Source organism: Lates calcarifer, linkage group LG18, assembly GCF_001640805.2.
Source record: "Lates calcarifer isolate ASB-BC8 linkage group LG18, TLL_Latcal_v3, whole genome shotgun sequence".
NCBI lineage: Eukaryota > Metazoa > Chordata > Actinopteri > Centropomidae > Lates > Lates calcarifer.
The window spans coordinates 17,337,867-17,361,064 of NC_066850.1; the positions used below are offsets into that span (position 1 = coordinate 17,337,867).

Genomic DNA, 23,198 nt, shown 5'->3' on the forward strand with positions numbered 1-23,198 from the left:
CTGCTTCTGATTTACAAGTGCGATCTTTTTTTGTTTTGGTGTTTTTCATAACAGGTTCCAAGAAGTGTAGACCTCCTCGAAGACCCCACCAGTGACAAAAGTGCCACTATCTACAACTTATCCCTCCAAGGGACAGGTTGTTCATCACTGTTATTGTAAATTGTAAATGATTCTATCTTTTATTTTCCAAAGCATTTCTGTACATTACAATCACAGACTCTGTTATCCTGCATTACAAAATTGAACTCTATTTTCTGTATTTTACCTGTTTGTGTGTGTGAGTGTGCATGTGTGAGCGTATGTAATACAAACAGATGTTCTTTTTACCAGCTACCTCAAAACAATCTCCACGTAGTGACATGTTTTTGCTCTGAATACTGTCTGAACTTGAAATGTTTCAAATGTTTTAATCCTTTTTTCCCTCATATACATAGAGAGAGGGACATAGATATATCATCATATTCTTTCCCCCTTTTTTAAGTTGACATTGTTTTTGTACTTTGAAACCTCAACTGCGATTACACTATTTCCAAGGGCAATGTTGTATATACTTTTTTTTTTTTTTTTTTACTGTTAATGTCATAAATCTCTTCATTGGCTCCATTTCTGTTTGGCTCATGTGGACTTCTGTTTCACCACTAGAGAGAGACATTCGTTGTTGCGTGCACTTGAAGCTGATCTCACACCAATGCTGTTATTTATTTCATATAGTGTGATCTGTCAGATTCTGCCATCTGATTAGAAAACAGGAGTGGTCACTGTGATTACATGTAAAATTGACAGCTGTATAATTGTGGCTCCATAGCACTGAAATAGTGTCAAACATTTAAAGAGCCATGACAGCACAAACTGGTTATCACTGGTTTCACTGGTTATGAGTGAAGCCCTGGTGCCTGTTAATATTTGGTCGATCCATCAGTCTTATTTTCAGTAGTTGGCCATCTAGCATCACAGCAAGGGATGAATTATGTTGTAATTGCTGCAATATATGATGATGAAACAAAAGTAAATCTAGTAACTAGTTATATGTTGATATGGAATTCATGCAAAACTTGGTAGAGTTTTGATTGACTATAGACATGTTTTTGTTAGTCACAAAACCTGATCTCATTTTTTTTTTTCCCAAAATATTTTCATAATGTGAGTTCTGCAGCCAAACATCTTTTTAATTATTTATTTTTTGGGGGAGTGGCTTTTTGCCTTTATTTGAATAGGACACTATAGAGAGACAGGAAACGGAGAGAGAGAGTAGGGGAATGACACGATCGATTCAGGGACCAGCTGCTCAGGGCACTAAGGCCTATGTGGTACACGCCCAAACGGGGCGCCCCCAGCCAAACTTGAGCTATTATGCAGAGAGAGGCAGCAAAAATCAAACCACTTAACTATTGGCATTCATAACAATGGAGTCATAATAATGGGAAGTACTGCATTGGTTGCCTAAACTGTATCGAGTGGTTATTAACAGTGAAATTTTATCTGGATTAAAGAGTAAATGTTGTTAAAACTGACCAAAGGCCATTAGAAATCATCCCTGAATTAGTACATGCCACACATACACACACATATACATACACATACACTCATGCAGTATGATATCATGTGTGTGCACTGGCTACTTAGACTTAATAATAACCCTCAAACATTTTGAGTTTGCTACACAGGAATCATCTGCTAATGTAAATAATACCTCACAAAAAAAGAGCTCAGGAAATCTGAGCATGAAATGTGGACTAATGAAACTAAGGTTGAACTGTTTTGGAAGAAAGCTGCAAAAGGGCAGTGCATGCCCACATGAAAACATCATCCCTGCGGTACAGAAGAGTACAGAAGGGGGAGCATCATGATTTGGGGCTGCCTTGCTACCCCTGGACAGCTTTCTAAGTCTATCAAGATATGTTACATTACAGGATAATGTCAGGAAGCCTGTTCACCAGCTGAAGATCAGGAGAAGCTGGGTGATGCAACAGGACAATGACCCTAAACATCAACGTAAATCTGCTGCATAATGACTTCAAACAGAGAAAATCCACCTTTGGAAGTTCCCAGTCAGAGCTCAGACCTTAACCCAAGGGAGATGCTGAGGAGTGACCTCAAGACAGCTGTTGACACCAGGCATCCCTGCAACTATGGCTGAGCTGAACATTGTGCAGGTTTGATCTGCAGTGACAGGAAGTACTTGTTTGAGGCTACTGCTGCCAATGGAGGCTTGTTTAGTTATTGAATCTGAGAGTACACTTACATTCAAACATTTCATATCAGATTGACAACCTTGACTTTTAGTTCATAAAACACATGTTCTGAATTGTTTCCCAGGGTTCAGCGTCTAAAAGAATTGTGCTGCTCCTCTAAACTGGTTCTACAACAAATGTTTCACATGCGTGTTCAATTAAGCTGGAGTATTCCAGCCTTCTTACTTGCCTCTTTGGCACCTACTTTTTTGCCTTTTGCCTGATCCTCTTGCATTTTCCATCTAAACAGACTGGCATTTAGATCTTGTAAATTAATAAATATTTGGTAGTTATGATCAGGACTGATATTGTTAATTTACTTAGTGAAAGGGGAAAATAATATATATTACTTTATGGCAGTTTTTGTGACCCTAACCCTAACCCTTTAACAACCACAATGTCATTTTTTTTTTTAAACTTATGCACAAGGTTTTACTATCAAAAAACAATGGAAATGAGGGAAGAAGTCTTGGAGGAATGGTGTTCATCCCTCCAGATCTTGTGGAAGTGGGAGATGAATGTAGTCTGGAATCATGAAATGTCATCAGTATATCCAGTGCATAAAAAAATACTTATTACTTGTATTTTATACTTTTTTTCTGAAAGGAACATTGGCCCTGTCTGTAAGGTGGTGTTGTATATTAGATAGTGATGATGTGAAGATGATGAAGAGGTCTCCACTGACACTGTCCTGCTTGTATAACGAAGTTTATTACAAAGAAGCCCAGAATCAAACCAAGCACTGCAGTAGCCTGTGAGAGGATCTGAGCCAATATAGATCTCTCTCTCTAACAGCTCTAAACACCAGTATATATAGGTTAGTTGTCTTCATGTTCTATAGGAAACATCTGGACCTCACTCACTGACCTCACATTCCCAAGAAACAGAGAGGGAGGGAGGCCCCTCTCCCTAACACTTACAGATTTATGTTCACGGCTGTTAACCTAAACATGAGCCCAACAAATAAAAACCATATATGGAACTTCAGATACTCCAAGAGAACAGAAGCCATATATGGAACTTCAGATACTACACTGGTAAAGAAGAGTGCTGCATGAAGCACAAAGTAAGGATGCAGTCACAGGTCAGGAGGAGTTAGTAAGTGAGGGTAACAAATACTCAGGAAAGACAACTGGTCAGCACCAAAAACTAAGGACAACAGGGAGCCCCCAAAACTACTACAGGAAGATGACAGAGGATAGGATGTAGGAAATCTTCCATGCAGTCTGTTTCACACATCAGCTCACATGTTAAAGACTAAACAGAGGCATGTAGGCCCGAGCTCTGTCTGATGTAGCTGTGCACTGGTAAATCGTGCCTACTGGAAGAGACCATATTTGGTGATATTCAGTAAGGGATATTTACCATATGGCTGTGTGACAGCATCAGAGATCATCAGCTGCATGTGCACAGAATCATTGTAAGGGGGGAAATCTCATCGATAAATGTGCTGAGTATATGAAAATATAGCCAAGTCATCATGACCAGCCTCTAGTGAAGGAAACAAAAAAAAAAAAAAAGCCCTGTAGGTGAGGGTTGTGGTGCCTCACATCTCATCTAATTCTAAAAAAAATTATCACAACCTAGAAACCTGGAGAGCCTATGCTGAGGAGCACTGACACTGTCACCTGTCACCCAGCTTTATGAGTTATTGGTCCTCTGTGGAACTATGTGATGTTTCAAGTGTTAGCCTGTAGATGGCGCCACTCCTCTTCTTCTGAATGAACAGCAGTATTAGGACTCTGCTCTGACTACTCCAGTCTGATTTATCTGAAGTGTCTGTGCACTCTGATTTTCAACAGTTTTACATGACTTACTGTGATAATAAAACAGTCCTACAGTGTTACAGTAATGTCTTATGTCTTTGGATGGAAATTATGATCCAACTTAGAGCAGAATCAGATTTAATAACAAATTCAGCCTGTCTCTGTTCTTTCATTACTCTGAAACCCATTTTTCTAAAAACTTAAAATTTCTCTTCATGAAGACTAAGAGACTAAGATATTGAAGACCTATTGTAGGAGAGAGTTTATTTTTGAATGTAAACATATTATTTCCTGGCAAAAACAAATCAACAATTACACCTCCTCACATCAATCACAGCAGTCTACCAAATCCTACACAGAATATCAGAGTAGCAAAACATATTCATACAGGCATATCAATAAATGTGATGTCAGCCTGTGGATATATGGAGTAGGAGTTAAAAATAAAAACATTCACTGCTCATGCACGGTTTAAATTCCCTCTATTTTTCATTGTCATATACTTCATTTACATGTAATTTCAACTGTTTATTTCTTGCTTATGTTTGCACCGGAACCTCTGTTGTTTTACATGAAAATGGGTTACATCTCATTTCATGTGTGACTGTACCACACGTGTTAGTTTATTTGTTTTGTCTGTGTCATCATGTAAACAAATATTTAAAGGGTTAAAATCCTGAAAATGGATGGAATATTTGGTTGTTATGATCAGGACTGATGTTGGTTTAAAAAAGTGAAAAATATGTAATACATTTATAGCAGTTTTTTGACCTTCGTATTTTTATCCTGAAAAAACAAAACAGCTGAATGAGGTTGTGGCAAAGTGCAGGGCTCTGGATAAAGACTTAAAGAATGAGCTCGCCAAGAGGGAGAGGACAGAGAGGGAACTGTCTTCCCTTCAAGAGAGCCTCGCCACCCAGAAGGAGAAGACAGACCGTCAGTGCGGATGCAATGCTCTGGAAGAGGAGTTTAAAAACCAGCTTTAAGGAGATTCAAGACTCCAGGAGGAAGAAGAGCAAGAGAAGCGGCAGTGTGGAGGACGGGGCTGCTGGCTCTTCAGCTGAGGATGGAAATGAAGAGAAGGAGAAAAAGGAGAAGAAGCAAGGCTTCTGGGGAAAGAGGAAGCTGAACCAGCAGAAAGAAAAGGAGCAACAGAAAGATGGAGAAAGGTGCTGGTGACTTTTTAATGTCCTGATAGTAGTAGTAGTAGGCCTCTCTCCTCAGCTGCCATGTTACACTTCTGAGGAAGTGATGCACAAATCTTTGTTGGTTAATTATGGTCGAGTTATGCTTGATCAGAACTTGTCTGTTTGTTGTATTGGCTTGTCAAATAAAAATTGTATATATTCAATGTGCATGCACCACAATGGTGTGACTGGGCCGTGAACGTCTCACCGTGGATGCTGGGCAGTGAGACAGGTATGTACAGCGCATTAATATTTGTAGCTATGACGTAGCTGCAGCAGTGAATTGGTGAAACAAGACCAAAGTAACAAAACCATGACTGTCAGTTAGGAAAAGGTAAACGAGAAGTAATGAGTATATTATTACAAAGAGAAACAGCGTTCGGTCCTGTGTGTCAGGCAGCACACTGAACTTACTGAATGTAGGAGGCTGCATTTGAATATCCCGCCCCGTCAGGCGACTCCTGCGAGCTCCACAGAGGCGGAGATTCACAGCGGTCTTCTCTCCGGCTCAGTCAGTAGAGAGTCTGGGAGCCACGCTAACACGGTTCACGGAGGGCCAGCTAACTGGGAACAGCTTTCAAACTGCGGTATCTGTCTATTTACGAAGCTTTCATTTACAGCTACGAATCGGCGCAGAAAACCAGCTTCGCTTAGTCGAGCGTTTTATGCAGTTTTCCGTTTCCCCTGGAGATGTGTAGCTCGGAGATTTAGGAGCGGACAGCGCTGCACACGAAGCCGGGATGAGTGGGAGCTCCGCGGTGTCCGGCGCGGCGCCCTGCCGCTTCGCCCACTACTTTGTTATATGTGGGATAGACACAGAAACTGGACTGGAACCGGACGAGTTAGCAGGTATGAGCTATTAACAGTGTCGCATCTTGTTGGTTTTGGAAGTCTTTGTTTAAGTTAAGGTAAAAGCTTTAAAAAAAAGAAGAGCAACAGCCATCCAGCTTTAGATTTTTAAAGGAATGTTGTCCAAAAATATCCCTCCACTATTATACACTATAAAAAACACAGCAAAGTAAGCGGCATAAAGCAGCAAAAAGTCCTTTTATTTAAACTCCTCCATCAGTGCTGCATACGCATTATTAAAGCCCAAACAGCTAATTAATGGCTTAGTTTCCCTTACAGAGCTGGGTTTGTAAGCACTCTACTTAGCCTTTAAATTGAAATAAAAAGGGCTACAGCAGCATTAAGGCATCGGCTCAGCAGGCTTGTTGACAGTGTGGAAGCACCTCTGCCCTGTAAACTGGAGTCATTCATGGTAGGTGAGCTTCTTCAAAATCATTATCTTTTCGAAATGTCACAATCTGATTCAAACTTCCTGTGTTCTGTACTGCTCTGAAGCTGTCAGGGCGAAACTACTGTTCAGAACTATATTGTCGATTTTGTTCACTGTGTTCTCTAAATATTTGAGATAATCAGAACAACACACAGGCTCCCGTAGAAGAGATATTTCACTTGTTTTAAAGTCATTTTAATTAGAAAATAACTCCCACAGATTTCTAAGCAAAATCTCCCTGTACCTCTCATTCACTTGTTTTTATGTCATTTGTCATGTCTTGCTGATGAAATGAGCAGAGTTGCATTTAAGTCAGAAGTGTGGTTAAAGGTGGTGATGCTGGCTCCACAGCAGGAGCAATGTATTTCAGCAAATGGGAGCAGAGAGCAGTTCTTGCTACACCACTGCTTTGACCTTTAATCCTGAGTATCTGATAGAAAGGCAGCTGTTGTGTTTATCCACAGGAATCACAACTTTTCCTTCTTTCATTCTCCTTACTGCACAAAGCAGAGGCTCCTCTATGATGGCACCAGTCAGCATGTTTACTCCTTCACCAGATACATTAAACTCAGCGGCTCAGTTACTCATCCCACCCGACAAGCATTACCTTCTGGATGTGGCTCTTACAGCGTAGAGGGTTGCATGCTGTGTTGCTGAGGTGTTACATCACGGTCAAAGTGGAAGCTTCTGTCTGTGTAACTGAGACTCAGGGCCAAAGTTCAAAACACCAAAGTCTATGTGTGTGTTGAAAGTGAGCTGTGATTGCACATTTTTGGTTTGATAGAGCTCCTGAGAATATGCAAGAGTTATTTGTTTTTATGACACATTTCTGTTTTAAGAGGTTACTGTGTGTAAGACTTTTCTTTATGTCTCTGGGTGCTTTGGACTGTGTGTGTGTGTGTGTGTGTGCGGCGTGTTCCCGTCGGGCTGTCGCGAGTACCTGAGGTGACACTGATAAGCTTCGAGCATACAGAGTCCATATGCCCTGCTGTCTGCTCTGCTGACACCAATCACTCCAACGGAGCTGAGCATCTGGTCTGAATGTATATGAGCATGTGTTTTGAGTGTGACTTATTGAGTGTGGATTATTTTTTATTATCGATCAATCTGCTGATTATTTTCTCAATTCATCTTTTTGTGTGTAATGTAAAAAAAAAACAAAAAAACACCAAAAATAATTACAAGTGCCACCCACAGTTTGCCAGAGACCAAGTTGACATCTTCAAATGTCTTGTTTTGTCCACAACCCAATAATATTAATTTTAGCACTGTAGAGGACGAGGGAAACCATCAAATCCTCACACTGTTGAAATGACTCAAGACAGTAGGTCAGTTTCCAAAATAGCTGCCGAGGGTGTTAACGTGTCCCTCCACCATTCTGATTATTTGAAGAATTAATATCTCTGCTACTCTCAGTGCAAAACTAGAAGGATGATCATTTCAAAGACGTGTTTATCCTGGAGCTTATCCATTTTTTAAAATAACAAGAATCCCTAGACAAATAGCTTACATTTAAAACATATATCAAGCTTCTGACTGAAGTATCCCAGCAGAGGGTGAATACTCTGGGAGGATGAAAAGAAATAATCAGAGTTAGTTTGAAAAAAAATAAAGCTCCTGATGAAGAGGGTCTTGGAATCTCTGAGTCTGGCTGTTAACCAAGAGCAGAGTGATTAAATTTAGCTACTTAGTCAATCAGTCAATTGACATTAAAAAACAGGGAAAAAGAATTATACTATTGTTATCTTTAATTATCATTAACAATAATCTGAATAATCTAAATCATACAAAATTCCAGACTTTCTCTGGCGGCTAATGCTGCCATGAATGATGTCATGCAACACTGGGGAGGCAGCCATAATTTCAGTGACCCACATTAAGCAGCGTTATATGCCTTTGCTTATTTTAAGCTGTGATTCCCCTCCTCCCTGCTCTTTGTGTGGCAGTGTGGCCTTACTTCCCACAGCCCATTGTTCTGCTCAGAGGGCCAGACTTCCTGCAGACCTGCCCTGGGCTCCATTCATGGTTTTACAGTGTCTTCTCTCCCTGTCTGTTTGTGTGGCTGCTCCTCAGAACAGCATATAGTATTTAATTCTATTCTATGCACTGATGTCCTGTTATACACTCATCAAGCACTTTATTAAGAACCTACATTTTCATGCAATTATCCAATCAGCCAATGCACAATGCATAACATCATGCAGATACAAGTCAGAAGCTTCAGTTAATGTTCCCATCAGACATCAGAGACGGGGGAAAATGTGATCTCAGTGACTGTTACATGATAGTTGGTGTGAGACTGGGCTGGTTTGAGCATTTCTGAAAATCCCAAAATCCACTGAGTGGCAGCTCTGCAGACAGAAACGCTTTGCTGATGAGAGAGGTCAGAGGACCAACACAGCCAGACTGGCTGAAGCTGACAGAAAAGCTACAGTGACTCAGATAACCTCTGTTGACAACTGTGGTGAGCAGAAAAGCAGCTCAGACTGAACAACATGTCGACGGCTACAGCAGCAGAGGACCATGTCAGATTCCACTACTGTCAGCCAAGAACAGACGTCTCAGGCTGCAGTGGTCACACACTCACCACAGCTTGATGCACAACATGCTCTGGACAGTTGCAGACCGGACAGTTGCAGACCGGACAGTTGTAGACTGGAAAACCAGAGCCTGGTCTGATTGATCTGGATTTCTGCCGAGGCAGCAGATAGGGAAGGTCAGACATTTTTGTCAGCAGCATGGATCCATGGACCCAACCTGCCTTGTGTCAACAGTCCAGGCTGGTTGTTGTGGTAGTGTAATGATGTGGGAAGTGACAAGCCATGGGCCACTTTATACCAATTAATCATGGTTTGAATGCCACAGCCTTTGGACACAATATACCATCTCCTAATCCCTACCTCCAGCAACATAAGGCTCAATGTCGCAAAGCTATGTCTCAGACTGGTTTTCTGAACATGACAATGAGTTCAGTGTACTTCAGTAGCCTCCAATAGAGTTCCAACAGAGCACCTTTGGATTGTGATAGAATGGGAGATTATGCAGATGACAAATCTGTAGAACTGATGCAATGCATGTGGAATCCATGCCAATAAGAACAGAGGCTTTTTTGAGAGCAAAGGGAGGCCCTACCCAGTATCAAGGGGGTCCCTAATAAAGTGCTTTCTGAGTGTATATCCTGAGTTCTTGGTGGCACAGACTGGAATGCTAATTAGCTGGTTTAATTCCACCCCCATAAATAGCCACTTTGTCAGTCTAGACACCCACCCCATACGATGCCAGTGATCCTCAGTGGTATAAATACACACTGGCATTCATACAGAGCCGAAAATATCCCCTACATTCTAACACCAGATGTATTTTGGGTCGGCAGCATTGTGGAGTTGAAAGGTGAGAGGAGCGAAGAGCTAATATGGGGAGGGATATGTTTGGCATGTCAGTTAAAGATGGAGATGATGAGGTCAGTGCTGCTGAAGTTTTAGACGTGTACCACTTTTCCATCTTTTACTGACAGTTAATGGGACGGCATGGGTTTTTCCACCTTTATTACTGAAGCAACTGCTACTTATAATTACTTATGATGGCCAAAGATATTTCATGAACTCATAGAGACTGTCTGAAAGAGGATGTTTAAGGAAATAGCTCAACAAAATGAACACTGAGTGCTTGTACACGCTTGGCTGTCATTTACTTTCCACAGGGCTGTACTGTACTGTGGCTCTGGGGGAGCGATAGTGATGTCATAGTGATGTCATTAGGGTTATCATGGCTTGGGGATTACATAATTTGAACAGAAAGTGTGTGTTACAAGCAGAGGGTGTTCAGTTTGGTGTGGGCATTTACTATACATGAAGATTCTAAGGCATGCTGCATTCATGTCAAATCAGAGTTGCTGGAATTTACAGTTTCCAACTTTTAAATAGTGTTCCTGTCAATATTTTGTGATTTTTAATTTTTTTTTTTTTTTGAAAGCTCTGATGTTCTGACTCGAAGCTTGATAATACAAAAGCATGTAAAAAAAACTTCAACCAAGTCTTGCATTTATAGTCTTTCATCCAGACTAGAAATTAGTTTGATACAGTGGTGAGAAGCAAAGCGTTCATGCATGTGTGCATTTATGTTATTCTGATATGCATGCATGAATGTACACAGATGTACCACCCATACCTTTACACACAAAGACACAGAATGGAGTGTAGTGATGACGCTCTTCTGAAAACAACCGACGCTCAGTTTCAGTTGTCAGATGATTGACTCTGTCAGGTGTTCAACTCTCTTGGGAATTCATGTCAATATTGAAAAGTCAAAACTGAGAGTACTTGCCAGTTGTTTAAGGTCTAACAGCGAAAGACCTTCTCTCGTCCTCTTCGTCACCTTCTTCCTCCTCCTTTTTAAACTCCTTTTCTCGTCCTTTCATGTCCTCCTCTGCATCTCCATCTTTCACACCTCCCACTCTTTACACATGAGTGTCACACGCTGTTGACCCCCCCACCCCCACCCCACCCCGTCCCAATGAATCAAACAGGCTTTCTGGTCAGTCTTCTATCACAATAAGTTAATATCGCCTCAGGCAGAATTGGCAGGGCTGTTGAGGAAGCAGTGGGATTTACAACCTCCTGCGGTTCTTAGCCAGGTGCCAACAACCTCTTTCAGGGTGAATTTCTTTCATAACAGCTGCACTTCAGACGAGACTTTGATGTACAAACTCAACTCTAAGAAGATTAAAGATTGGCCAAGTCCCAGCGTGCACGAGCATGAAATGACAATACGCTAAGTTGGGACTCCTTATTTCCTGTTCTCTCTCGTTTTACATGTACAGCTGTTTCCTCAGTATTCATTAGCTCATCCATGTAGCTGGCATGAAATGAAATTAAAAATAGGGAGGGAGTCCTTGTCTGATGATTATTATGGTTAAATGAATATGCAAATTCATTTGGTTTCTCCTGACTTGGTCTCAAGAGATGAATGTGATGAATCTATAACCCCAAAACACACCTGTATGGAGCCACTTTAATGAACAGTTTGGGACATTTGATCCTCCTCTGGGAGAACCTACTGCTCCAGTGGGCCAGTCCAACCCTATTTATTTGGTTATTAATATTCAGTTTGCTTTAAGGGCTCCCCTGCCGCTGTTGGGGGCAGGAAAGTTGCCTAGTGTAGTTTTGAATCCGAGTGGAGCTCATAGGTGCAGGACGGAGCTGCGATGGGAGTGTCCTCAGGCTGCAGCATGACACAAAGGGATTTGAACAGCTAAAGCTCCCCTCTGGCTCAGGCCATCTGTCTGCACACAGACCGGCCTGGGAGTCAGTCAATACAAAGGCAGCATGCTAAGACTGCCCACTAATGTGTGCTATTGATGACGGGAGCTAACAACACTGACACACGCCCCTGATGACAATGGTATGCCTGGGCACCAGTATATGGCATGTACAATGCCAACAGGTCAGTAAATCAAAGCGCAAACCTCTGAACATGTATAATACTGTAAAGGATGAACTGAACTATCTCATTCTGCATTGACTTTGACAACATTATGACAATATTGTGACTTCTTTCTTTGTAACATCTGGGTTTTTGTTGTTTTTTTCACATAATGAATTCACTTTTGTCCTCTCTGGTTTTGCCCACAAACTCTAGCGTCTTCCTCCTTCACTCTTTCTTTCTGTCATGGCTCATCAGTTCCTTCCTTCTCTTTTCCCCCTGTAGTGATTTCACTCATCTCTCTGCGTCTTTGTCCCCTGCTCGTTGCCTCTTGCTCTGTTCGGCCGAGCACGCTGCTGTTAAGCCTGTTAGAGTAATCCATTTGGACAGTTCCTCCAGGCTACACTGAGCACATCGCTGTAATGTTACACATGGCCAGGCCTCACCACTGTCTACTCTGCACACACACACACACACAAACATATACTTCTGCTTACATCAGTTTTGCGGACATTCATCGACATCATGCATTCCGTAGCCCCTTAAGCTAACCTTAACCATCTCAAGTAAATGTCCCTAACCTAAACCTATTCTAACCTTAACCTTGAAACACTTTGAAGTTGTGAGGACCAGCCAAAATGACCTACGAGGGGATGGGGATGGAGGGTTAACGGGTATTCGACTGACCTTTTTCTGAGTTGAATTAGGGTCTTCCCAACAGCTGCATCGAACCGTCTAACCCTTTTCCTTTTCAAGGAAGTAATATTGTGCCATAATTCTGCCTTGTTGGACGCAGCCCTCTTCCCATTAGGCTGCTGGAAAGTTGTGGAGAGGAAGGTGTTTCTGATGTCGTTAGGCAAGTACACAAGTCCCTCCTCACTGGACTGTAATTTGTATTTAAATCACATTGGGGTGTATACCATCAGCTGTGGGAATGAAGACTAATGAACAGAAATGCCTGCCACAGAAAGCAGTTAGGACAAGTAAGAACAACCAGGCTAGCTATGCAGCGGACAAGACCAAAAAAAGGCAGTAAACACGGTCACAGACCTGACAGAGCCCTGAACCTGCTTGACATCTGTCTGACAAGATGCTGAGTGTCAGAGATGTGCCATGTGCATCCAGTCAAAGTTCAACAGGGAGGAGGGGGGAGTAATGATGGATCGCCTGCCTCTGGGACTCAGCGAGCCCTCGTGACCTCAGAGGATGCTGCGTGCTGTTGCTGACTGGTCGCATCCCTTGGCAAGTGTTTCCCCGTCTCTGAACAGCAAAGTAAGCACTTGATTTTGTGAAGTGAAGGCAGCCGTTTCACAACCCCTCCCTCAGGCTGACCTCTGACCCTGAGCTCCATATGTTCTGTCTCTATGGGAGAGGAAGGGGACAAAGGAACAAGAGGGAGCTTGGGGGTTGTGGTTTTGGTTTCTTGGAGGGTCCCACAAATTGGTTGGACATGACCATGGAACTCAACTTCACCATTCTTTGGTCTGTTTTTGTGCAATTTTTTATATTAAGAAATAGTTTGGGTCTTCCTATTGTATGTAATGACAGCCTCTGAAGGTTAGTGAAAGGTGTAAGGGAGATGGGTTCTCACCCGCTATTCATTTGAAGCATTCAGACCTCTTTATTTAGTACATCTATGGTACTGCATGATGTAAATTTTGTCAGCGACTATGGACATTTCTGCAGGACAGTTTCTTGTTTTGAAGAGCGGTTGTCCTCATGTGTAGGACATTTCTGCATGTGCAGATACCCAGTATAATGTGTTTTAAAGTGTATAGGAAAAGTAAGAAGTTATCTTATAGCAGTCCTGAAAACCAAGCCTGTGGTGCTATCTCAGAATGTCACATAATGTCTTCCTGCCACTCAAGGGGTTATTTGTAAATGTCACTGACATTTCCCTAATGGCCTGTTTTTTTTTCACTGTTTCTTAGCTAAAACAGCATAATAAGCTCAGAAATCAGTATCCCTTAACTGTATTGTAGCCTATAACCAGGAATAAGTCAACATTTGCATTGCATCATAATATTACTGTGAATGAAATCCCAGACAAATCTAGTCTCATGGCATGATTTTTCCATTTCTATTGGAATCCTGATCATCTCATCTGTCTCTGAAAAAAGCAGTGCGTATATGATGCTTATGAACATCCTTTATTATGAAGGGTCATGTGTTTTCTGATAAAGCAAGACGAACCATAGAGGACACTCCGTTATGTTCCCTGTGAAAACTCGACCACACTAGTTTTCTGCTCTTCTTCTCAAACACTTGGAGTGCACACACTAACACATGGCGATTTATTGAAAGGCAGCTGTCGTGACTACGTTGTCTTTCTTCCTGAATTCTTTGTATCAAGGTTGTCTACCTGACTTGTAGACTCGTAGGACATTGTGGGCATTGTGGACAAAGGAGTTCAGGCTCTGTGAACAAGACAACAGACATCCACTATTCACTTCTTTTTAGAAGTTCACTCTGAGCACCAAGGAGGGCTCAGTGAGGGAATGGCAAATGATCCTTTGCCACAATAGTTTGAGTTTGGGTGATACCAAAGCTAGTGCTGAGATGCTTGGATTAGATTAAACAGTTGATCAACAGACAGATAATTCTTATAATCAGTTAATTTTTCAATTTGTTCAATCAAAAATAGCAAACATTCCCTTGTTCTAGCTGCTTAGTTATAGTAATCTGCTCCTTTTCTATGCCTTTTATGATATTAAATAAAATATTTTTGGACCATTGGCCGGACAAAAAAACAAAAAAAAAACAATTTGATGATACCAGCTTTTTAAATAGAGATGTCCTGAGCTGATCCAGAGCCTGATCCTGAGCTGATGTTGTCCTGTAATAAGCATCCCTACCTTGAAAAGAACCCCCATGATACATTTAACTTTATTTTAACCCTACCCCTAGCCAGTCATCACTCTTGAGGCCTAATCGTAACCTTAACGGGATGCTTTTCACAGCACAACACCGACTCTACACTGAGAGCATTTAGGTAGCTACTTTCAGTTTTTAGCTGTTAGCTGCTGACTGTCATTTCCTCCAGTTAAAATGTTAATGGAGGCATCACCTTAGGGTAGTTAGTTTTAATCTAAAACACAGCAGTATACCACCCATACTGTCGTCTCAGCTGCATGCACCCCCTCCAATTGCTGTGTTTACTAATCAATAGTACATAGTTCTGTAGTAAGATGGTACACTTTGTGCTTTGTATGTTTTTATGTGCGAGTGTGTTGCACCCAGGCCAAGCTGACACTGACTGTAATTTTGAGTGGTTAATGAGCCACTATTAATTTGCATTGATTGATATGATACGTACAGCTCCCCAGGGACAAACACAGTCACACATCTCTCTAACAGCGTGGAGTGTGGTGTTATGTCAGGGAGACCATAAACCTCCTTACATAACTGTGATAGGCCACACAGCGGTAACTAAGGTCCCGTATGACAGATTAGAGCAGCCGTGGTACAGGCCGTCACCACAGTGTGTGACATGCTGGACACACAGAACGGACACTGGATTATACTTAATAAGCACAGTCTGAGCATTACTCAGCTGAAATGCTTTTATTTATTATATAAGTGCTTTTCAGGCTAATCATAATGTAGAGTGTGTGTTTGACAGAGATTGCTGGGATGTTGTAACGCAGCATGAAAACTGAGCTGCCTCCTCTCATGCACAAACTGTCTGACAAGCTTTATATTGGCTCAACATGTAGTGATCTCTAGATTTAGAGAGACTGACGACACAGTCACTGAGTTTGAAGGCTCAGTTGTAGCAAAGGCATCCATATCCATGGATTACATCAGGAAATTCTTATGCTGAGGTGGTAAATCACCCAGATCATGACCCTTCTCGCAGTAGTAGTAGTAATGACTGCTGTCTCATTGATGCAAAAGCAGAAGTAGCACAAAACCTCTTAGGTAACAGGGAGGAGATTAAGGTTGAGGGTTGGACGCACAAAGCCTCTGACCCTGGAGGACATGATTTGCATCCCGTCTCCTACCAACACTCAGTATATTTCTTATCCATGAAGTTTTAGTTTTAGTCCAAGTAGTTTTAGTCTAAACTTAACAAAACATTAAGCCTGAATCAACTGGTTGTTTTGGCATCGGAGCTGTCTCCACCAACCCATGAGAAAAATATCTCATTGTTTTGCTGCTAAATGCTCGACTTTGCTCACTAGCTGCCTGCTGCTCAACCAAAACACTAAAGTTGTGGGCTGTAAAATGTAATTTAAATTTCCATATAGTAATTTTCATGTTGGCAGTTTTTTTTTCTGATTTTATGTTTCTTGTTAATCTGTATTGTAATTGTCAACAGATTTGATATACTGATATACATTAAGTCTGGTCACAGCAGCACTGTAATTTAGGCTTTCCACTGCTGGAAACAGATCATCTCAGCCACCACAGAACAGCACTAGCCAGAAACAAAACTAGCAGAAGAAATGAATTCTTTATATTGGCACCGCAGAGAACACCCCAGAGGAATATGTGGTATTTAAGTATGTTGAGTCCCTGTATGTATGTATGTATGTATGTAAACCCATTATAGAATGCAGTTGGAAAAATATGTTTTTCTGTATGGAGATATTTAGTTAGTTGGACCTGCTTATTCTAGAAGAAAGAAAAGATGACAGAAGTGTGTGTGTTTGTGTGTGTGTGTGTGTGTGTATGCGTGTGTGCCTGACTGGTTCATTGGACTTTGATCTCCCACTGATTGAGTTCCAACTCATCCTCTGACCTCTGGTCTGTGCGATAAGGCCGGGTAAACAAAGTATGACCGCTGTCAGATAAGCTCAACTCAACTCTTTCAAAACTTTATTTATTTGTTTTAAGCCAGAGGATGGATCAGATGATCTCCTTTTTGCCTTTGCCCTTCTCTACCTCCTGTCTTTCCATCCTCACCATGCCAGCAGAATATACCATCAAGTTGAGCACCCTGTATAGCTATCTTCACATATGTACTCCAGGCAATGTCTGGAGAAACAGGTCCAGACGTTGTTTGCAGTTGCCCTTTCACACATGCGGCAAACAATAGTGCTGAACAGCTAATCTAAATATTACTGAATTTGCAACATGGCCGAGGGCGATCACGATATCTGTAAAAATATGATATTTTTGTTCAGCCCACACAACCAGAGGTTGCTCAGTGACCTGCTCTCTGCACCCATGAGCTCAACTAAACAGACTTTATACCAGAGAGCTGGCAGGGTAAAGCCTGTTTAATGTCCAGTCCAGCTGATTCAGACATTTGTGTCTCCACATATTTCTCCAGGCAGTGTCTAGAAAAGTTCAGGGTAGTAGTGCATTTGTGAAAGCAGCTTATGACTGCACAGGACAGTGAATATAATGAATCAGTCCAGTGATGTGTGTAATGAAGCCACATAGTCGTGACCTCCCCCTGCTGCTGCTGAAATATCCAGGACGGTCCTTTAGATGCCCGCCACTGGCGGCCCAGCATCAGCTAACAGCTCCCTGGTGGCGCTAACACACATACAGCAGTGATTACAGGCACTGCCAGAGGCCATAGCTATTCAAAGCATAATGCTGTTAGGGTAACTGATGTGAAGGACAGATCATCTTGTTATGTTTTGTCTGTGGAGAAGTGGACTGTGTTAACTTTCTCTGTTTTGTCTCAGTCAGAAATGAACTGTGGTTGTATATATACTGTAAATGTAATGTAATATCATGAATATTATTAAAATGACATTATACCCTGAAGATCTATACAAATGTATAATTAAATTAAACACAATAAACACAAAAGTGCTTGTACAATTTTAGGGTATACCACACAGTTTTACATATATTTGAATAAAGATAAACTCGGAAAAGAGGTCAGAGTGTTTTAAAATTACATCAAATGAAGAGAACAAAAATGAAACTTGAAACTTCTTAGGTTTTGCTCAACCCAAATTGTTACCAGTGACACATGGGATCAAATTAAAATGACTGATTGTGTTTATCAAACAGCCAAAATCTCCCCCAAATACATCTTCACCACTTAGTTACCTCTGTTTGTGTGTGTGTAATTGAGCCTGGGTCACATTCACACAAAGCCCTCTTTCCTCCCCTGAAAACAACATCAGGTTATGTAATTGGGACATTGGTGGACTTGTCAAGGCAGATTAGAGAGACTCTGAAGCTATTTCTGAACCAGTGGCTGATTGTTTATCCCAACAGAGCGAAGGGTAAAACGTGACAGGACAACAGAAATGAGAAACCTGAGAAGAGCGCAGACTGATGGGAAGGATAGGTGCTCTAATGTGAGGGGATGGAGGGAGGAAGTGATCAGTAATCGGAATCCTCCTTTACCCATAAATCATCAAATTGTCAAACACTCCATGCCTGGTAATTGCTTATATGTTTTAAACCTCACATACCAGCTTTGTGTTGTCATTTGTCTACAAACTTAGGCTGAGGTGACCCAGACACTCTGACATAACACATTCCCTAGCCCTCATATATATATATATATATATATATATCCATAGTCACTGATTATTATTACATATTGAGGAAGTTACTAGTGGAGAATTATTTTCATCATCAATAAATCCGCACATCATTTTCTTGATTAAGTAATCAATTGTTCAGTCTACAAACTGTCAGAAAACAGTAAAAGATACCTGTTCCATTTTCCTCAGGCCTAATGGTGTCATATCCAAATTGCTTGTTTTTACTGACCAACAATTCATAATCAAAGATATCCAATCTAGTGTCATATTAAACAAAGACAAATATAGCAAATCTTGTCTGAGGCAGCAACAAGGACATATTTGATCAGGATACTTAGTCATCAGTGAGTGAATCGATAAATTGTTTCAGCTCCATAGTGGACTGACACAGCCACTAGAGCCGCATTTTGCCCCCCGCTGCCTAGTAAATAAATAAACAGCCTCTAAAGCAGCAGCAGCAGCAGCAGCATCAGATATCAGCCATCATTCATGAACAGTCAATAAGATCATCAGTCCACACACATTTACTCATCACAAACATATTGATACACTTGGTGCTTGGCTGTTATGTAAAGCATGGATGAAGCGAGTCAAACTTTTGGCATAATCTTTCCAGAACTTTCTGTCATCTTCGGCTCTTACTCCTGTGAGTGTGTGGACTAAAAGGACAGCCGCTCCATTCAGATTATGTCAGCCCTCCTGCTTGAAGGCTGCAGTCGTTACACGCGGCTGAAGTCGCTTATCCAACTGTCCTCAATGTCCTGCTCATCTTTTGGGCTATTTAAACAAACACGTCTCTGTCACTCTCCGTCTGTTACTCAGTTCGAAGGCTTTTTAGTGGCATGAAAGTTTAAAAAAGGGCAGCAAGATGAGGCCTGTCTCCTTCTCTCTGGAATATTTAAAAATTTGAGATGTGGTTTAGCTCATTGAAATGTGAAATTACAGAGCAATGAATTGGTTAAAGTACATTTTAGGATATTCTGGCAATTCCTAACCTTTGTTCAGGGACAGATGACTTTCTAAACATGTTTCTTGTTTTGTGTTAGCAGTGAGGAAGCAGGGTTGCTGTGAGACTGGTCGGAGTGTGTGTTTAGAGGGGGCACCAACTCAGCTCTTTGGTTTTGAGGGCTATGGAGTGGAGGGTTTAAGGTTCTTAAAAAGTGCTCTCTATGGAATATTAATTATCAGTGCCTAATTGTGCTTGACGGGAATTAGTTTTTTTTTCTTTGTATGTATTAAATATATCTGCAGAATTCTGCATAGAGATGCATAGAGACACCTATAGTTATGATGACTATATGACTATAACCTTTTTCATTATCCTTCCAAGCAGCCTCACCCTCAGGGCCCCTCACTATCCTGTGGGTTTTGTAGGCGCAGACTATTATTGTCTGCTGTTTATCAATCACCGGCTCTAAACTCAGGTGGGCCCCGTGTGGCGAGCTGAGAGGCCTGCTCTGAGCCAGTGCTGCTAACACGGGCCTGGGTTCAAACTGAATGATGTAACCTCCATTAACAAAGGCCCCTTAGCCTTTTCTGTGTGCTACAGGATGCACATGGGTTGCCACGGAGACAAGGGAGCATTTAAGCAAGACGAATTATTTCGCTGAAGGGGGTTGATGAGCTAAAGAGAGGAGTACCCAACAACTCTGCACCCCACCTCCACTGACTGACTCTCATCCTTTCCCCCTCTGATTACGTGCTGTAATTTATGTTGCCTGTCAGCTGGTGAGGCTTGAAAGCATTTAGCCTTATTGTGTTTTCCCACCCTGTCCCCTAATACACACACACACACACACACACACACACACACACAGCAACTGGTCCAGCCTCTGACCTGTTGTTGCGCTCTACCTCCAAGTATTTTACCAGTCAACAAATTTTGTTTTACCCCCTTTTCAAAAACAAAAAAACCCAAACACCTGCTGACTCTCTGGTTCCCACTTTTTATTAAACATTACTCAGGCAGGATGAAAATTTGTTGGGAACTATATTTAGAGGCAGATTAATCCATATTTGGTGCTGTAGTGAGTATTTGGGGCAGCAGGACAATGTGTTGTGTGTATGTGTGTAAACTACAGTGTGTGTGTTCATGGTGATGAAGGAAGATGTCACACAGTGCAACAGTGTGGCAGCTGTAGCGTTCACTCACTTGTATAGAACACAGCGTTGTTCCTGTCCCGAGCGATGAAACGCTGGCTCGGCCGACTCACACAGCTGTTTGCTCTCCTTCGCTCTCTCCTGCTCTTGCTGTCTTTCGTTCTGACAGTGTTGTTTGTGTTCCCCACATTGATTTCACTCTGCTTTCGTGCCCGTCTCCCAACACGTTGCTGTCACCCGTCTCGTTGTTTCTCAGCATCACGGCGAGGCTCTCTCTGTGTTCGCGATCCATCTTGTCTCAGCAAATCATCCCTCTCTTTCTACGTCTTTTCATGTGATGCCTGTTATGCTCTCCCTTCATCTTCTCTATTCATTCAGACAGCCGTGGGCTTGGCTGATACTCTTTTTGTCACCCCTGCCAGCAAAGATCATGTTTTCATCCCTGTCTGCCTGTCTCTGTTAGCAAGACAGTATTCAAATAAAAATACAGCAAAAGAGCCTCACCAATCTGCCACTTAGATTTTCTCTTTTTGACTTTGTGTCTGGTCTTTTAGTGTTACATCAATGTTAATGAAACTCAGTGTGTCCTGCAGATGTGTTATGTTTAAAACCATCTGGAGAGGGCAGGTGGTTTAACACTGATAAAAAAAACCAAAACATTATTTGCTCATTAAAAGTTTCTGTTTTTAACCCAGAGTGAGTATAAACATGGCTTCTGTGTTTACAGCTCTAGGAATGTACATTATACTGAGTTTAGCAAGACAACAAGTTAACATGTAGGAAGGGTTTTGCATTAACAGTGAACAGAAACAACAGCAGTTTTACACAGGAGCAGATCAGAAATGTAATTTATTTATTTAGGTCGGTCTGAAGTAAAAAGAAAAAAACAATGAAAGAAAGAAAACAATAATAGTAATAATTAATTAATAGAAACAGCACATATACACATACATGCACATACATATGTCCTGCAGATTTAAACTACATGTACACTCACACAGTATTTGATATTATAATATTTTTAGTTATTATATTACTATATATTGTAACATATACAATATATAATGTATGTTTTCTCTCGGCAAAGGGTGACTCACTCTCATCAGACACGTCACCATCACCACCTCATCATAGCTGTGCAGCTGCTGTGAGAACAGCTGCCACTGACTGACACACATGTACACAACACACATCATCCAACAGCTCAGACAGCTACTTTCTGCCTGTTAGTTATTCCTCATGAAAAGATCAATGTGTCCTTTGACTGGCAGAGCTCTTGTTACTGTTCACTGTTAAATTCAAATGATAACTCATGTGCCAAATATAGAAAGTGCAAAAGCCAAACTATATACATATCTTTTTCAAATACCTCAGTTTATTAGTCTGAGACTTGTCATTGGATCTGTCACTATAAATTCATTTTGCTGAGAAATTAAAAACCCTTATAACTCATCTCTAAATTTTAGTTTATATGTGCCATGCTAAACTGAGGAAATGTGTGTGAAATTATGCAGTGATAAACAGAATTGTAAGGGTTTTTATCCAATTTGAAATACATTTAATGGGAATTTTATGTGGGAAAGTCAGGCCTGAGGAGAAAGGCTGTGACTCCCTGATGAAGTCACACCACTGGTCAGCTGTCTAGTGTTTCCCCATTGGCTGTTTTTCTTTCAAAATGAATTAGAATGAACAGTTTCTATCTGTATATCTACAATGTACTTCATCAGAGTGTGATACAGGCAGTGTTGCCAACTTGGTGCCTTTTTTTTTTTTTTTTTTGCTAGATTTACCAACTTTTCAGATCCCTTTAGCAAGTCAAAAAATGCACCTGGCAGCAAATCTAGCGGTTTTTCTTTTGGCCTAACTTTAGCTACAGACAGTTTTCAGGTTTGCGAGTGTAATCTCTGGCTTTCCCTCAGCAGGCACACCTCTCTGTGTGTTACATACAAGCTGCAGCACGGCAGGTGACATACTTGTGAATGAGCTCCTAACTTTCTTGCTGAGTGATCATTTTACAAGTAAATATAGCTGAAATCACAGCACAGCCGTTGGTCTTTACGTGTATGCTGATGTTGTCAGACCAAATGACTTGGGGGTGACTGCTGGTTAACATGTGGTATTAATGGGCCGTGTTTCAGTCACTATTCATACTTGTTCCTTTTACAACAGAAACAGAAAAGTCATGTAAATGAGAACAGGTTTCAGCTCTATTAAAATACTTTATATGTGAACACAGATACCAGGAGAGAAGCAAACAGATAAGAGTCAAACAGTCTGACACTGGGCAGAATGTGAATATGACATGATGACATCACGCACATGCTAATTAGCAGATTTCGTCTGTCCAGCCATATACTAAGTTTTGATCCAGTCTTATTTACTTTTCACTGCTTTAGCTGGTGTGTGAAGTTGCAGCAGAGTTACTCTTCCTCACAGCCAGCCTACTGGCAGCTGTCTGACACAGTTGTGTCATGACCAAAGAATGCTGGACTCTTGCCACTGTGGAGACCGCAGCTTAACGGGGACAAAAGGACTTGTGGGGACGCGTTTTCCCCTCCAAATCCCCCAGTGCACAGACGTTACAATGTGTTTTCATCCTTTATCACTGTATATGCAAACACCTCCTACTTTATCGTGTCCATTGGTGATTTCATCCAGTGTAGTGAGAGTTATCTGAGATCCTTTCACTTCTCAGAGAACACATAAGAAGGTGTAGATAAACAGCAGCTGCTAATCTCCTAATACACTCAGGT

General features: G+C 41.4%; 2 protein-coding genes across 3 annotated transcripts in view; both read left to right on the top strand.

The window, feature by feature from the left end:
* LOC108897473 (uncharacterized) overlaps positions 1–2,372 on the top strand; it is a 12,519-nt gene extending 10,147 nt beyond the window's left edge. For both annotated transcript variants that reach the window (XM_018697119.2, XM_018697120.2), the window contains one exon: positions 55–2,372. The gene's annotated coding sequence lies outside the window, so the exon portion shown is untranslated. The remainder of the gene's footprint in view (positions 1–54) is intronic.
* A 3,289-nt stretch (positions 2,373–5,661) lies between these two features.
* The window catches only part of dennd5b (DENN/MADD domain containing 5B), a 62,733-nt gene continuing 45,196 nt past the window's right edge, over positions 5,662–23,198 (top strand). The window contains 1 exon segment of the mRNA XM_018697154.2: positions 5,662–6,033. Within this exon segment, the coding sequence (XP_018552670.1) occupies positions 5,925–6,033 (109 nt within the window). The 5' untranslated portion in view covers positions 5,662–5,924.